This window comes from Tachysurus fulvidraco, chromosome 5 (genome assembly GCF_022655615.1).
Source record: "Tachysurus fulvidraco isolate hzauxx_2018 chromosome 5, HZAU_PFXX_2.0, whole genome shotgun sequence".
Classification (NCBI taxonomy): domain Eukaryota; kingdom Metazoa; phylum Chordata; class Actinopteri; order Siluriformes; family Bagridae; genus Tachysurus; species Tachysurus fulvidraco.
In genome coordinates this window covers 26,950,618-26,967,554 of record NC_062522.1, presented here as the reverse complement: position 1 = coordinate 26,967,554, position 16,937 = coordinate 26,950,618, and the positions used below count along the sequence as shown (strand labels likewise).

General features: G+C 42.1%; 1 protein-coding gene across 1 annotated transcript in view; it reads right to left on the bottom strand.

Annotated features, from left to right (window-relative positions):
- The window catches only part of tgfbrap1 (transforming growth factor, beta receptor associated protein 1), a 25,191-nt gene extending 8,254 nt beyond the window's left edge, over positions 1 to 16,937 (bottom strand). The window contains exons 1-6 of the mRNA XM_027133404.2: positions 16,680 to 16,937; positions 14,815 to 15,516; positions 13,965 to 14,159; positions 5,255 to 5,409; positions 5,070 to 5,152; positions 3,491 to 3,832 (exon numbers count right to left, since the gene is read on the bottom strand). Coding sequence (XP_026989205.1) covers positions 3,491 to 3,832; positions 5,070 to 5,152; positions 5,255 to 5,409; positions 13,965 to 14,159; positions 14,815 to 15,502 — 1,463 coding nt within the window. The 5' untranslated portion in view covers positions 15,503 to 15,516; positions 16,680 to 16,937. The remainder of the gene's footprint in view (positions 1 to 3,490; positions 3,833 to 5,069; positions 5,153 to 5,254; positions 5,410 to 13,964; positions 14,160 to 14,814; positions 15,517 to 16,679) is intronic.

Here is a 16,937-nt window from a genome sequence, read left to right as displayed (position 1 = left end):
CGAACCAGCAGCATGGGCTACAACAGCAAAAGACCACGATGGGTACCATACTACAGTAGGCATAAACTGGTCAGGATGAAGATTGGCAAAGGTCAACTAGTTGATTTACATTTTCCAGTTTGAGTGGCTCTATATCCACTGGTTCACAGTAAGAGATATGTAGAATATCGTAGCATTCAATACAATCAATAGATACTACAACAAATTATCCAGAGGAAATTCAAAAGAAAGTCTTTTCTTTTACCCAACAATAAACCTAAAAAAAAAAAAAATTCTCCTGTGGGCCCACCACCTGCAGGAGAAACCGTAAGGGGCTGGTGCAATGTGGATTGGGTGGCAGTCGAAGGCGGGAGCCTCGGCGACCCAATCTCCGGACCTCTAGGGACATGGAATGTCACCTCACTGGGGGGGAAGGATCCTGAGCTGGTGCGGGAGGTTGAGAGATACCGAATAGAGATAGTTGGGCTCACCTCCACGCACAGCTTGGGCTCTGGAACCCAACTCCTTGAGAGAGGCTGGACTCTCTACTACTCTGGAGTTGCCCTCGGTGAGAGGCGGCGGGCTGGTGTGGGCTTGCTCATAGCCCCGCAGCTCAGCAGCCATGTGTTGGAGTTCACCCCGGTGGGTCGTTTCCCTGCGCCTTCGGGTCGGGAGAGGTCTCTCACTGTTATTTGTGCTTATGGGCCAAATGGCAGTGTAGAGTACCCGACCTTCTTGGCATCTCTGGGAGGGGTGCTAGAAAGTGCCCCGACCGGGGACTCAGTCATTCTACTGGGGGACTTCAACGCTCACGTGGGCAGCGACAGTGACACCTGGAGGGGCGTGATTGGGAGGAACGCCCCCCCGAACTGAACCCGAGTGGTGTTCTGTTATTGGACTTCTGTGCTAGTCACAGTTTGTCCATAACGAACACCATGTTCAAGCATAAGGGTGTCCATCAGTACACATGGCACCAGGACACCCTAGATCGGAAGTCGATGATCGACTTTGTAGTTGTTTCATCTGACCTCCGGTCGTATGTCTTGGATACTCGGGTAAAGAGAGGGGCGGAGCTGTCAACTGATCACCACCTGGTGGTGAGTTGGGTCTGATGGCAGGGGAGGAAGTTGGACAGACTTGGCAGACCCAAACGTACTGTGAGGGTCCGCTGGGAACTTTTAGCAGAGTCTCCTGTCAGAGAGATCTTCAACTCTCACCTCCGGTAGAGCTTCAACCAGATCCCGAGGGAGGTTGGAGACGAGTCCGAGTGGACCATGTTCTCCACCTCCATTGTTGATGCAGCCGCACGGAGCTGTGGCCGTAAGGTCTCCGGTGCCTGTCGTGGCGGCAATCCCCGAACCCGGTGGTGGACCTTGGAAGTAAGGGATGCCGTCAAGCTGAAGAAGGAGTCCTATCGAGCCTGGTTGGCTAGGGGGACTCCGGAGGCAGCTGATAGTTACCGGAGGGCCAAGCGAGCTTCAGCCCGGGTGGTTGCAGTGGCAAAAACTCGGGTCTGGGAGGAGTTCGGTGAGGCCATGGAGAAGGACTATCGGTTGGCCTCGAAGAAATTCTGGCAAACCATCCGGCGCCTCAGGAGGGGGAAGCAGTGCCCTGCTCACACTGTTTACAGTGGGAGTGGGAATCTGCTGACTTCAACTGGTGACATCCTCGGACGGTGGAAAGAGTACTTCCAACATGTCTTCCATTGAGGAAGCAGAGGCGGAGGGCTTGGTTGTGGACTCGTCGATCCCCCAAGCTGAGGTCACTGAGGTAGTTGAGAAGCTCCTCGGTGGCAAGGCACCGGGGGTGGATGAGAAACGCCTCTGCAACATCGCGTGGCGGTTGGGGACAGTGCCTCTGGACTGGCAGACTGGGGTGGTCGTCCCTCTGTTTAAGAAGGGGGACCGTCGGGTGTGTTCCAACTACTGTGGGATCACACTCCTCAGCCTCCCCGGAAAAGTCTATGCCAGGGTACTGGAGAGGAGAATTCGGCTGATAGTCGAACCTTGGATTCAGGAGGAACAATGCGGGTTTCGTCCTGGTCGTGGAACACTGGACCATCTCTATACCCTCACCAGGTTGCTGGAGGGTTCATGGGAGTTTACCCAACCAGTCCACATGTGTTTTGTGGATCTGGAGAAGGCATTTGACTGTGTCCCTCGTGGTGACCTGTGGGGGGTGCTCTGGGAGTATGGGGTTCGGGGCCCTCTGCTAAGGGCTGTCCAGGCCCTATATGACCGGAGCAGGAGTTTGGTTCGCATTGCCGGCAGTAAGTCAGACTTGTTCCCGGTGCATGATGGACTCCGGCAGGGCTGCCCTTTGTCACCGGTCCTGTTCATTATTTATATGGACAGGATTTCTAGGCGCAGTCGGGGGCCGGAGGGAGTCCGGTTTGGGGACCACAGGATTTCGTCTCTGCTTTTTGCAGATGATGTTGTCCTGTTGGCTTCTTCAAATCAGGACCTTCAGCATGCACTGGGACGGTTTGCAGCCGAGTGTGAAGCGGCGGGGATGAGAATCAGCACCTCCAAGTCCGACGCCATGGTTCTCAGCCGGAAAAGGGTGGTTTGCCCCCTTCAGGTTGGTGGAGAGCTCCTGCCTCAAGTGGAGGAGTTTAAGTATCTTGGGGTCCTGTTCACAAGTGATGGAAGGATGGAGCGGGAGACCAATACAGGCGGATTGGTGTATCTTCTGCAGTGATGCGTTGGATATACCGATCTGTTGTGGTGAAGAAAGAGCTGAGCCGCAAGGCGAAGCTCTCTATTTACCAGTCGATCGTTCCTACCCTCACCTATGGTCATGAGCTTTGGGTCATGACCGAAAGGACAAGATCCCGGATACAGGCGGCCGAAATGAGTTTCCTCCGCAGGGTGGCTGGGCGCTCCCTTAGAGATAGGGTGAGGAGCTCAGTCACTCGGGAGGAGCTCAGAGTAGAGCCGCTGCTCCTCCACATTGAGAGGGGTCAGCTGAGGTGGCTCGGGCATCTGTTTCGGATGCCTCCTGGACGCCTCCCTGGGGAGGTGTTCCGGGCATGTCCAACCGGGAGGAGGCCCCCGGGAAGACCTAGGACACGCTGGAGGGACTATGTCTCTCGGCTGGCCTGGGAACGCCTCGGTATTCCCCCGGAAGAGCTGGAGGAAGTGTCTGGGGAGAGGGAAGTCTGGGTGTCCCTGCTTAGACTGCTGCCCCCGCGACCTGGCCACGGATAAGCGGTAGAAAATGGATGGATGGATGGATGGATAAACCTAAAAATCAAATCACCTGAACCTGGAGCTGAGTGTAAATAACAGACGTTCAGTTTATGATGGTATAGCTACAGCTTACGCTTCTGGTGGCTGATGTATGAACATTTCATCTGCAAGGCAACAAATCAACACCATCCAGGGAATGTAGGTTTTCGATTTAGATGTAAGCTGTGGATTTCCAGTTTTTAATAATGATCATTACTGAGGCACATGAATAAAAGTCATTTCATGAATATAAATGTTTCACTCATGTAAAGTCTCCTGACCTGTGGTGTTTCTCCAACCAGGGTGCGCTGTCGGCCAGCAGGCAAGAGTTGTCGGAGTCCAGTAGCTCCAGCAAGCCCTTGTGACCCGACTCAGCATAAAGCTTCAGCAGCGCAGTGTCCACATCCTGCCTGAATCCATTGGCACTCTCGCTGGCACGCACCTCACGCAGGTAGCTGATAAGGAAGCGCTTGCAGCGTTGCACCTTCTCCTGATCTCCCTGCGCCAGATGGTTAAGATCGGCAAACTCATGCAGTGGCGGATGACACCGTGTGAAGGACGATGAGGCAGGCAGCAGCAGCGGGCACAGCGAGATCAGCTCACGGACGTCTAGTTGTCCCTTTCTGATCAAAACACAGGAGAAATGCACAGTTCATATCGTTCTCCTAACTACTAACCTTAAATTTAAATTTCTGTACTACTGTTTGATTCCTCAATGAACGCAAAGATTTTGTAGCAACTAGTTTTATGTGGCACTTCTATAAAGGGACCCTCTAGCAATAGGTAGTAAGCCGTAACTGCAAATTTCTTTTCAGCACTCTTTACATGACATCTTTGCATTACTGCAACCGAGTTGGAAAAAGTGTTTACAGACTCAACATAGAAACATTTTAACCTTTTTTCCAAGGCAAATCACAGCTTTATAATACTGCAATCTAAAGAACACAGACTTTTATGATAGACATCTACACTATTTAGTTTTAACCATCTAGCTCTACCATCTAGTGTGTAAACTTTAGGATGATTGTATCATATCGAATGGATCGCTAATATTTTTCCCTTCTGAAAATACAGTTTGCTCTTTAATGACAAAAATGTTATTCTTGGTTCTTCTAAGAGAATTAAAAACACATGCTTTCAGGGGAGAAAATCTATCAGATCGTGTCATCACACTGATCACAATCCATCAGGGATTATTGTCCTATAACCACGCACTCATGTCATGCTTTACTCCTTATCTATGATGGGCCACTTCTCATTAAACAAAAAAACCTGTTCTAAAAATGGCTTCTGGCTAGAATACGAACACCACAGTGCAATGGGAATTGATTAAGAATTTGAGAGATAATTAAGAAATTAGAATTTTTCATACATTAACAATGTAGTGATGGTGAGAAGGTGATATTAAGACCAGGTGTGTCACACTTTTCACGTGTTTTAGCTCAGGCCATTAATTATTCAAATGCCAGTTTGATTGAAACACAGTCAACGCCGCTGGTGCAGAAGAGCTTTTTACATTATTATTTTGCTCATAACACTTTCCATCTCCATCTCTACATTAAGTGGAAAGCATTAAATATTAAAGCGCTATTAAAACGCTGTGAGAAAAAAAAGCGTTCTTGCAGCATCTGTGACATGATCCTGAATTTGTAATCACAGAAACATCCTGTGGCCCATTTATTCAGCTATCAGAGAAGTTTATGTCCCCCTCATTAAGCACACAGCCATTTGGGTCAGGTGCACTGGGGGAGAGACGATTAAGGGAGCAGTTAATGAACTGCATTTAGTCGATTTTGGAACATCTGGGCCCCGAAGTGGCAGCTAACTGCGTTAATTACAGGACGAAAATGATGCATTCACCTAAAATGCTCTTTAGCTTCAGCAAACTGAAGCTGGCCGAACTGGATGAATCCTGCCTGCTGGAGAATCCTTCTGTGCAATATCTGGAAATAAAAACAAGCACAGTCTTTATCCAATAACCAAGCCAATATCTCAGACAAGCATGCAATCTCTCAATGTGATGCTGAACATTTAAACAGTAGTACCTGAAACTTGTCTTTAGGAATGTTTCTCTGTGCACCTTCGGTCAGGGTCAGTGCCTCCTCCACTCGATGTCCTGCCAACAGGTCCTGGATCTGTCGCTCCAGAGGCAGAGGCACCAGCACAAACACTGCTTTTGTGGAAGCCAACAACACTTTTCCTGTAAATGGGTAGGAGAGAAATGTTTTTGCTAGTTATTCACACAAACTTAGCTCAGTTACGGCCAAACAAGATGAGCAACTACAACGAATGCTCAATTTTCAGCACCAGATTACTGAAAAGAAATACATTTTCTAGGCTAACTAGAACAAGCTCACATCATAAGGTATGGTGAACAGTTATCTGGTTCATAATGACTACCAGTAAAAAAGTGACAGAATGTGCATCTGTTTATAAAATATCTGGAATTTTTACATTTCTGTAAAACTACTTTGCAACCATTACAAGTAAAAATAAATACATTTTTAGAAACTTTAATGCTAAATGCACACAATATTCATACTTGGACTTCAACCGGACGTGGAGGTGGTCTAAAGTGGAAGTATTTTGGTATCCAATTAAATATAACCCTACAGTATGTCCTCTAAAACACTGGAAATAGAAATAGCAGAAATAATCTGTTCTGGTTCCCCGACACTGCCGTATAGTAGTTCCCAAGTTCACAATTGATCTCAACTAAAATATGCACATAATTTACACTGCCTAACAAATGACCCTGACTAGTATGTTGCTTTGGATGGTTGCGAGCAAATGTTTACATACACCTACCCTAAATTAAACAAAGATTTGACTATATTATAAAATTCACTATATGTATACCTAGACCAGGTTTACTGTCTCTATAAACAGGAAACTTCTAGAACTCTATGTAATTCATTCTGATTTGTCAACTGTCATAATTAGAAGTTAAACTGGGAGTAAATTTGTGAATAAGGGCATGTGCTTTAAAGCCAGTGCATTTTGGCCTTGAGAACACTTATCGTTTGGGAAAGAGACCCAATTTAACACACTGGAATGAACAAACTTTGGTCCAAAGGGTTCAACTGTACCCCAAGACAATAACAAAAGAGTTGGAGATATAAAATACCAAAGTATTTACATCTATTATTAAGAAAGACCTACATTGTCATGTCCTGAAAGACACAACGAAGAAGCCTCCTACTCCAAAGTGGACTAAACTAGCTCAACTGAAACATTCTTGGAAAAGGGAGTTTGTGCACTTCAGAAAATAGATGGCATCATGAGGGAGGAGGATTAGCTAGAAATTCTGAAGGAAAAGCATAAGCCATCAGGCAGAAATTTTATACTGAATCTTCTAGCAAGGTAAAGATCCTAAGCCTACGTCCAAAATCGTAACAAAATGGCTTATAACAACAAAGTAAAAGCAAAGCATGAAGCCCTGATCTGAATCCGATATGATAAAGTAAGTCATATTTTTACCCTTAGTGCTTGTGCATATGCAACTAAAGGCCTAAATCCTCACAGAAACGAGGTTGTGATAACAGAAAACGAGGGACTACAGCTGCAATGTGAGTTTTAAGGAGCTCATGTGGGTGTCATGGCCACAAGACACTTTTATAGGGCACATACCATCTCTAGTGTATGAGCATAAGTCAAGTGTTAAAAGTGCATACTGCATGCAACTGTAAAATAAAAAAAAATAAAATAAAATAAAATTCTAGGAGAATTATGATACCATGAGGAGGTCAAGCAACTCCTTGTGAAGGCAAACAAACGAGACAGACCTTACATTAACTGTAAATTCTTTCTTTCTCCAGCAGTTTATCATCACCATCTGTCGCTTCATGGTTTCCAAATGTAGTCAGAGTTTAAGAATCTAAAAAAACCTTCATGCCCTAAAAGCTATTAAACTGCTGAGTCAACAAATTTGCCACTATTTTTTTTTTATATCATCTTCTTCTACTTTTGGCTTTTCCCATTAGGGGTCACCACAGGGAATCACCTTACTTTCCACCTAACTCTATCTTCAGCATCTCCCTCCTCTGTACATATCCAAACCATCTCATTCTATCCTTTCTGGCCTTGTCTTCAAATACTTCACACATAGAAGACAAAAAACTTAAATGCTAAGATAAACAGTCAGCACTTGGAGTAGGTCTGAGCTCGTCACAAATTAAGGTTCAAATATCGCTTCAGACTAGGGCTGGGCGATAAAATGATAACGATATGTATCCCGATAGACACGTGAAAGATAGCGATAAAAAATGTTGCATTAACAAATTCACTCACTCTCTGGTAACCTAGCAACATAGGGAGCCACACGTTAACAGCCAATCATGTAACAGTATCAAGTTTGGTTGCGCCATATTGTTGTCTCGTGCTGGTGTGCTAGATTCTCCTTCAGTAACCGGCGACTGAGGGCCTTTGTACACCTGGTCACTTCATGTGTTTTCTCTGATCCGATAGCTATCTGATTTCTTAAAAAGAAATCCATTTACATTAGGCCACATAAATGCGTCCTGGCGAATCGGATATCAATCCGATCTTTCTACTCCCGCCCAAAATGCAAATATATTTTACCTCATTTCCGGGGTAATGGACCACGCTTTGGTGTATGCGGTTGCTACAAAAAACAGCATTTACTGTTTGCTGCATTTTCGCTGGCAGCAGCAGTGCATTTTAAGACCCAACAAGACACCTGGGTGAAAGATCGGAGCCAGCGCTGGTGTGAAAACAGATTTGTTTCTGGCACGATGCACGACACGCGAGTCACGTACTTCTCTTTGGGAGGAGTATAGCACGGACTTATGTGGCTTGAACAACCACATGCATTTACACCTGTCCAGTTTCATCTGAAATGCGTCCCAGACCACCTCCTGAAGTGGTTTAAGCGATCGGATTTATATCCGTCTCGAAACCGTTTCGGAGGGCATTTAGACCTGGTCTTTTTACGATCGGATAGCTATCGGATCACAGAAAACGCATGAAGTGACCAAAAAGTGTAAAAAAAAAAAAACCCTGATAAGCAGAAAATGAACGCCGCAGCAAGCAAGGAAATTGTAAATAAAATAGGAAAAGTCAGCTACTATTTCATATTTCTGAAGGTTTTATATATCAGACAATGTTACTATACTGTATCTGGTTTGTTTTTTATATTACAGATGTGTCTCAGTTAGGGCAGAAACAATTCCTTTGGTAACTCTCAGTGTTGTATAAAGTACTAGAAAGCAATACTTGAGTAAAAGTACAAGTATCGTACTAGAAAAAGACTTTGGTAGAAGTGAAAGTTACCTTTTAGAACATTACTCAAGTAAAAGTCTTAAAGTATCTGATATATACTGTACTTAAGTATCAAAAGTAGTTTTCTGATATTTAATGTACTTAAGTGATTGAAGTAAATAAAATTTCAGTGATTTTTGGTAGGCATAAGACCAGGGGCGGTTCTAGGATTTCATCTTTAGGGGTTTTATCCCTCAGTGAGAATTTAAAACAAGAAGAGTTTTATATTATATGACTACATAGAAGGCAAAAGTTATGGTATTATTAAATGGCAAAAGTGGACACCAAAATTTTATGCAAGATCGAGCTGGCATACCACAACAGCACGTCGTCCATGCTTATATATACTTAAAGCACTCTGTGTGAAACCATGCATGGCCTCTAGTTCCAAGGTCCTGTCCATGATTTTGCCTTTTAATTACCACAAATCATTCCAAGAAGACAGTAAAGGCTTATGTTATGCCTGAGCTGTAGATTTAAAATCTTTTAGTTCTGAAGTTAATTTGTGTGACTTAAAGGCAGTGTTTTTTCTATTATTTATTTATTTATTTTAATGTATGCCTTTAGTTTTGATACTTTAAAAAAGTAATTTGAAAGTAATTAATTTTTTGTTTTTGCATCTCAGAAAAGGATTCATTTAAATCCCAGAATGTTTGGCACTTAAATGTACTTAATTCTTCTCAGTCAACTTTGTCATTGTTCACAGTACAAGTACAGACAGAGAAACAATGGGTAATATCTAAATGTTTATTTGTAATATTGTATGCATTGCATACTATGCATTTAAAAAAAATTCTAAAAAAAGAAACCAATTAGTTGTTCATTTTAAGAGACCCGTCTTATTTTCTCTTGTAAATGTAATATTGCTCTTTAATTAAGCAAAAATACATTTTATCTGATAACTCGATGAAATTTTCGGTAGAATACTTGACTACTAAAATATTCGATAGCTACAGCCCTAATCTCATTCTACCTCAGTTTTATTTATGTTTACAAAACACTGCACATATTATTAACCACTTTATTCACCAGAAGGTGAACAGCTAGTGAACTTCATACAATAGCACTAAACTTGCACTAAATTCTCAGGTTTCTCTGTTTATATTTAACACTTTGCACTATTTTATTAAGCATTTCTTACATTTTCTTTCACTTTGCACCTTAAATGTTAAGAGATAATTGTTAAGTGTTTTTGTGACTTTAGTCTTATGTTAACATTTTATTTATTTGAGTTTTCCTGGTTGTTGACATTTCTGTCTTAATAACTGAAGGGATTATGATCAGAGGAAGGTTAAGTGTAAAATAAAAATGTTTAAATGTAATATTTTTTTCTCCTGGTCCTTATTTTAAATGGGTCATAAAAATATCAATAATTATCGATCTCGACCGATATGAAACACTGATATCGTGATACAGTTTTCAGCCATATCGCCCCAGCCCTACTTCAGACATATGGACTTGGCACAGGTTTGAAAAAACATACAAAAAGTTCAAGTAAAAAATATAATGCTGTATTAATCCACCCTAAGCATTAATTTACCGGGTGGAATTATTTAGAGTTTCGACCTCGTGACATTTGACAGAAGCTATTTCCATAAATAAAATGTACTATAAACTGTGCTGATTTGACATCACTCCATAAACTGAGTTTTTTTTTTTTTTTTTAAATATTCTTTATTTAAAAGAACCACTGTTTACACTATTTGCTACAGATACACCATCTCCTTACATACACACATGCCTGTTTAATTTTCTAAGCTATTTAGACTAAGCTATTTTTTCACACATCAGTATTAGCATCGTCTCCATCCCATGGTGCAGAACTTGAGCAATACTCCGTTATTCTCTGGAATTTCTCAGTGCAAGGAGACACCGGCACTGTACAGATTTTTGCGTATTAAAAAAAATTGCTTTAGATGACATTTTATCAGAGTTACAATCCTTAGAGAGAATATTAATGCAACGTGTTTCTGCATGACAAACTTCCCGGTTTTAAAGTGACTTGTTGCCTCAGGCTTGCTCATTAGGGATAAATGATAGGAATAAATAGGCCTTTTAATTTGAAACTGTCATTTTTATTCTATGTATTTTTCTTTCCATTCTCCATTGTTAAAAACTATATACAAGTAAATTGATTTGAACTGAATTGAAATTCACATTCCACCACAGAGAACCAAAACAAAACTAATAAGAATGTACAGGGAGCCTAAGAAGTCGTAGTGTCTTAGATCAAGGATAACACTATTTGAGAGAGAGCGGGAGAGAGAGAGTGTGTGTGTGAGAGAGAGAGAGAGAGAGAGAGAGAGAGAGAGAGAGTGTGTGAGAGAGAGAGAGATTATACGAGACATAATGAGATAGCACTAATGAGCTCACTAATCTAATTTGATCATTGTAAATTCTATCACAATGCCATTTTCAAATCGGATTGGTGAGAAAGTGGTGATAAATGTCCCATAGTGACGGCTCTGACAGTGGTGCTGGTTATAATTCAATTCACAGGGTTATATTAATGCAATTGTTTTACTATATTTTAATTTCTAAAGTAAGATCCCTCACTGGGACTTTGACTATGGTGGATGCATCACAGACACAGGTTTTGGAAGTCGTGGCCTAATGGTTAGAGAGTCTAACTCCTAACCCTAATGTTGTGGGTTCGAGTCTCGGGCTGGCCACGACTGAGGTGCCCTTGAGCAAGGCACAGAACCCCCAACTGCTCCCCGGGTGCCGCAGCACAAATGGCTGCCCACTGCTTCGGGTGTGTGTTCACTGCTGTGTGTGTGCACTTTGGATGGGTTAAACGCAGAGAAAAAATTCTGAATATTGTCACGTCAAGCAAGAAGAAAATAAAAGTGTCATTGCTGCTATGACATAAGTGATAACAGTAGCTAACTTTTCGTCATGGATGTTCCAGAGCATTTAATGTAATGAAATGAATAAAATGTTCTTTAGTAACATGCCCAGTGGTGGTTTATTCCTCACGCAGCCAACACTAGAGCCATTTAGAATAACCAGTCCACTCGAAATACTGGGATGTGTTTGTGAGGTTAAATCCCAGAGGGTACCTACATCTCTCATGGTACAAGGAAGGTATGCAGCAAGATGATGGAATTAACTTCCTCATGATGTCTAAACAGCTGAGTAACCAACTCTAAAGCCCTAGCATTTACATTTATGGCATTTGGTAGATTCTCTTATCCTGAGTAACTTACATTTTATCTTATTTTTATACAACTGAGCAATTGAGGGTTAAAGGCCTTGCTCAGGGGTCCAGCAGTGGCAGCTTGGTGGAAATAGGATTCCTTCTGAAGAACTGTTGAATTCATTTGGGCTGTAGTATCTTGTACTAGCTAGATCCCCCTTTTTATATCCTTGTTGCTACAATCCAAAGAAAACGAGTCTGTATTTTCCTTTTTTTTTGGAAACAAACCTGTTTGTTTTATCCTTAAAAGAAAAAAAACGTCTATCCCACAAACATAAATCTCAAAATATTAACGTATTTATATAATTTTCATACGTTGCTGCATTACAGAACACCAAAGGAGTACCGTCGAGCTTTAAGCTAAGCGCCAAGTTACATCCTATAGTATGCGAACACTGTAGTGCAAAACTGTAAGCGTTCTGGTCTTTTTAACTGGCTCTGAATAAAGCATTATTCACGCTCAAATGGATGTGAGCCAAGAATGAGTCGTTCGTTTACATAAAGCATTGCCTTTCTTAGAATACTGCTGTATCCATGCTGTGTCATATTAATCTGTGCAAACCTCCCTACTGAACTAAACACTCTATAATTATCTTATTACATGGTAATGCTCAGTGAAGGACACAGGGATTAAAGTGAAAAAGAAGAATTGTTATAACTTGTAAGAGGTAAGCACTGCTCGAACAAAGCAGCTGGTAGCAAGGAACGAATTCAGAATAAATACACAACACGTTCATTTTATATGGATATGAATTTTCCTTATGACCTTATTTATTTTTTAGAAATGAATATTATAAAGAAACATTCATTTATGTGGTGTGTATGTGCTACATGACCTTGTGAGTGCTGATACAATAGAAATGATAATGTGTTAAAACTGGCCAAAATGTCTCAGATCTTCTGACCAATCAGAATTGAGAACTCAACAGCATTGTGGTATAATATTGATTTTTGTATTCAGCGAAATTACATTTGGTGTGTTTGAGCCGTTTAGGACACACAAGCATTTTGAAATTCTTTGCTGAACTTTAGGAAACTACAGGACCGACTGCACAAAGATGAACCTATCTGGCGTGACCTGAACGTTAAAGACATCTAAACCTTAAATGTTGAGCCTTAAATCTTGCAGCTTTATATCATGAACATGACAGGAACAGTATTCCATGATTGGCACAACAGAGGGCCAAGAATAATCAGAGAGAGAAAAACAAGCTCAAAGTAGGTCACCATTTGTTGACTGGAGATTCTGAGAGTAGATACGATGCTGGTGCCTGTACGAACGACTGGCCACTGATTTACATGTAGATGATTTCTAAATCCATGATTTGAGCGTACTAGTAAATTCTTATTCAAGTGTGTGTTAATAATGCAGTGTGTATCTGCAGCATTGTCCATCTCTCTCCCTCCCTTTCTCTCTCTCTCTGTACATAATCGATCAATTCTACACGGAAACTCGCTGCAGCACTATGGTGAAATCGATACACACCTCCTGAAGCAGCGGTGACACCCTTAAAAGCAAAAGTCCCATAAGGGCCTAAAACACTTTCACTGCATGTGTCAAGTCTTGTCCTAAAAGCCACAGCACTTAATGCTAAGAAAGAAGCCTGGGTACATAGTGGATGCTTCATTCTTTTATTAGACGCCATTATCAGGAACTCGACCGAGTATCTGTACTGAATAAAAGCAACACTTTCATGACGTCGCTGCAGTATTTAGGCTCCTCTTGAGAGAAGCTGTTAACATTAATGAATCGCTGTACTGCATTAGTATAAATTAATATTAGGGGGAAACTAATTAACAAGTGCGTTTATAGAGTAACGGATTACAGAAGGCTTGTGAAACATTACTTTTCCCTTCTCCTGAGAAATGATTACTCATCCAGAACAGATAACTAAAGTAAAGACATTATGCAGTATGCTGTGAAAAATACATGGCCTTTCCTCAAGCTTCCGCTTAATTGTTATTAGTGACACTTCGTTGTAGGCCTATTTAATCCTTTTATATCAAAGTTCTGTGCTTTTACCTGCTTCTGCCAATAAACAAATAAATAAACACCTGTGCATCATTCCTGAGGATAATCAGCTCATCCTTCATTTTATAGAAAAAAAAAGTCTGCTTTTGGGCATCTTTCAGGTTGCCAGGTCTGGCAAAATAATATAATCAAATGAAATATTATTGTACTTCATGGCAGTGCCAATTCACATAGATTTGTTATATCGCATGAGTCTAGAGTATAACATGTTCAGGAGCAGACACAAAAAAAATGGATTCCTAACCTTCAAAGTCCTGTAGGATGTGTCCTTCTCTGAAGGAGACTGTCTGTTTGAGCTGCTGATCCAGCATGCTGTGAACTGTTATGAAGCCGTCATCCAGAGCCACCACGTACGGGAAACACACAGCTGCACCAATCACGTTCTCCGACCACTTGACTGGGGCACGCTGGGAGATGCCCTCAGCGTTAGCAAACATCCCTGTGAGAGACATAGAGAGAGAGAGAGAACATGACAAGTGTGATTCATCATTTGACAGAGTGCTTCTTTAATAAATGCTTCGACGTAGAATAAATTTTAAACATTTTGACCGAATAGAATGGAATAAACACAGGCTTTCATTAAGCTATACCATTAAATATATAATCATTTAAAAGAGCATACACTCTAAATGACTTCGGTATAAATATTTATATGAAATATTTGATATTCAATGGGGTCAAATATGTATTTTAGAATAAAACTCCAAGCCGTTTGTTGTTATGTCGGTCTACGTCCACTTACAGTTTCCCACATTACCCACAATGCTGTTCGACAACCTGCTGAAAGTGGCACCAGTGACAATTTGCCTTATCATTATTTATAGAGACTGACAGTCGAGCTCTCTCAATCAGATAGGGTTCCAAAGTGTTAACTTTCAAGCTAATGCTGCTGCCTACAATCCAAATCAAAGTGCTTGCCATCACATGCTTGTTAATCATATGTAGAAATTAAGTGATTAATTATTCATGTATCCGTTACGGTCAGAAATTCCATGTGAACAGGCTCAGATCCCTTGAAAGCTTGTGGACTCCCCTGATAGCTCCTGAAAAATCAGTCAGTGATTTTTTTCTTTATATTTCAGGATTAAACTCACCGAGGCCACCTGGTGCAGCCAGGAGAAACTCTTCCCTGCCAATCCTTTTGACAATGGGCTTCCTGTCCTCGCTGTCATAGGGGAATAGGTCCTGCGATGCCCCCGAGCTGTAGTTCAGAATCACATACCGTGTGGGAAGTGCCAGGCACAGGAAGTAGCCGTCCACACTGAGATCGCATGGCTGATCAGGAGTGGCTACTTCCTTCAGGATCTGGACACGGTCCTCATGCACAGTGCAAATGTGTACAGCACGGCGCCGCACAGACGCCACCGCCATCTCCACACAGAAAGGCTCGGCTCTCACCGGGTTCTCGTTAACACAGAACACTGTAACACCTTTAAGTTTGGTCCCTCCAGATGCCACGGGTTCCAGAGTGACCATATCCACCAGCAAGATGACACCGTCGCACAAGACGATGAGGCGCTCCAGGGCCGAGGCAGCTTTTAGCACAGATGGCGGCTTTTTGAGGCCTAGCTGTTTGTGTAGGAGCTTCTGTGAGCTGAAGGACAGAAAGCCCTTAGCTGTGGTGTGCTCCTCCAACAGGAAGTGATGGATGAAGCCATCATTGGTGCCCACATACAGGTGCTGGCCACAGCATTCGATGCACTCAACACCGACATGCTTCTTCTCGCCAGCCAACTGCTCCCGATCCACAGCGGGCACCAGCTCGAAGGCCTTCACGCTCATGCTGCCTTTCACATCTACACAGACCATGAGAAGAAAGTGCTTAAAAGTGATCTTTTTAACAGTTCTTATTTCTATTCTTATAAGAATAAACAGAGATACATAAAGACTTAAAACTAATGTGCACTAAACAGCCAATCAGACTGCTAACTTTAAAATTTAAAAGTTTTAATTGTCCTTAAGTTTTCTGGAGTATCGTTGATTATTCTGTGTCAAATAAACAAACAGGAAACAGTGTTGGAGTCTGGATTCAGGTCTGTGAACAGGCTCAGTTGTTTCTCTCAAACAAATCAGAGAGAAAGATTTACAGAATCCATCACTATGAAAACATGGAGTGTAAACACATAGAAAACGAAAGAAGAGTAGAAGTACACATTCGCATGACTAAACATTTTTAAGATTTTAAAGATGTGCAAAAGAAAACGAATACAAAAACAACCAAACAAACAGCACCCTGAAAAAGATGAGTACTGAAAGGCCCGGATTCAGAAGGGAATAAAAAGCAGAGGAACGAGAAAATAAGTGAAGAGAAACAGGAACTGAAAATCAAAGCACATCCACAACACTTCACTTTTTAAATAGATGCTTTTAGTCAGACACTAAGATCAGATCAGGTCTGAAGCAGTACAGTCAGTACAGACTTTTTCCATTTTTGATATAATCCTGATCTCCAACACTCAACCAGGTCATGTAAACCTGATGTGTCATGAAACCGTTTCTTTTATTTAATGTCAGATCTCCATTGTCCCAATCATGCGATACAGAAATATCGACCTGTTTTCTGCCAATAACTGTCCCGATATCAGATCGGTGCATCCTTACGCTCTACTGCTGGATAGCTAAAGCCAACTAGCCTGCTACAACTAGATCACCTGCTGTCCAACAATATACATCAGAATACATCAACCTGTAGCATGTGGGCACTTTTCTCCATCTTACCCCCTCATCGCCAGCTCTATTCCTCCGTATCCCGTCTAGCTTTAACTCACTGACACTTCGGCACAGCTCAGGAGTTGTAAAGCAGCTCGCTAACCACTAGCCAGCTAGCTACCAAAACACTAGCCTGCTACTAGCCTACTAGCCTCATAATAGTATTTTAACTGAATAAACGTCAGTGTAAATAAGTCAGCGTGTAACTACAAGAAAGAGACGAATCACAAGAGAGAAAATGACCACATACCCCACCAGCCACAGCCGTTGTTTTAGGAGATGATGCGAACGGCCCTCGGCCTCTCCGTTCACTTCACTGTTCACCACTCTTCCCACGGCTGCCTTACTTCTTCCCACCTCTATTCCGACAAACAACGCCTCTTGCACTGACAGTCAGTTTACACGCGAACGTCGGAATATGGGTGGAAACGCAAATCTTCTGCTTGCTTATTGCCAGAGAGGATTTTCCGGTGGCACGTTGAAACTTTATCCGGTCACGTGACTCGTA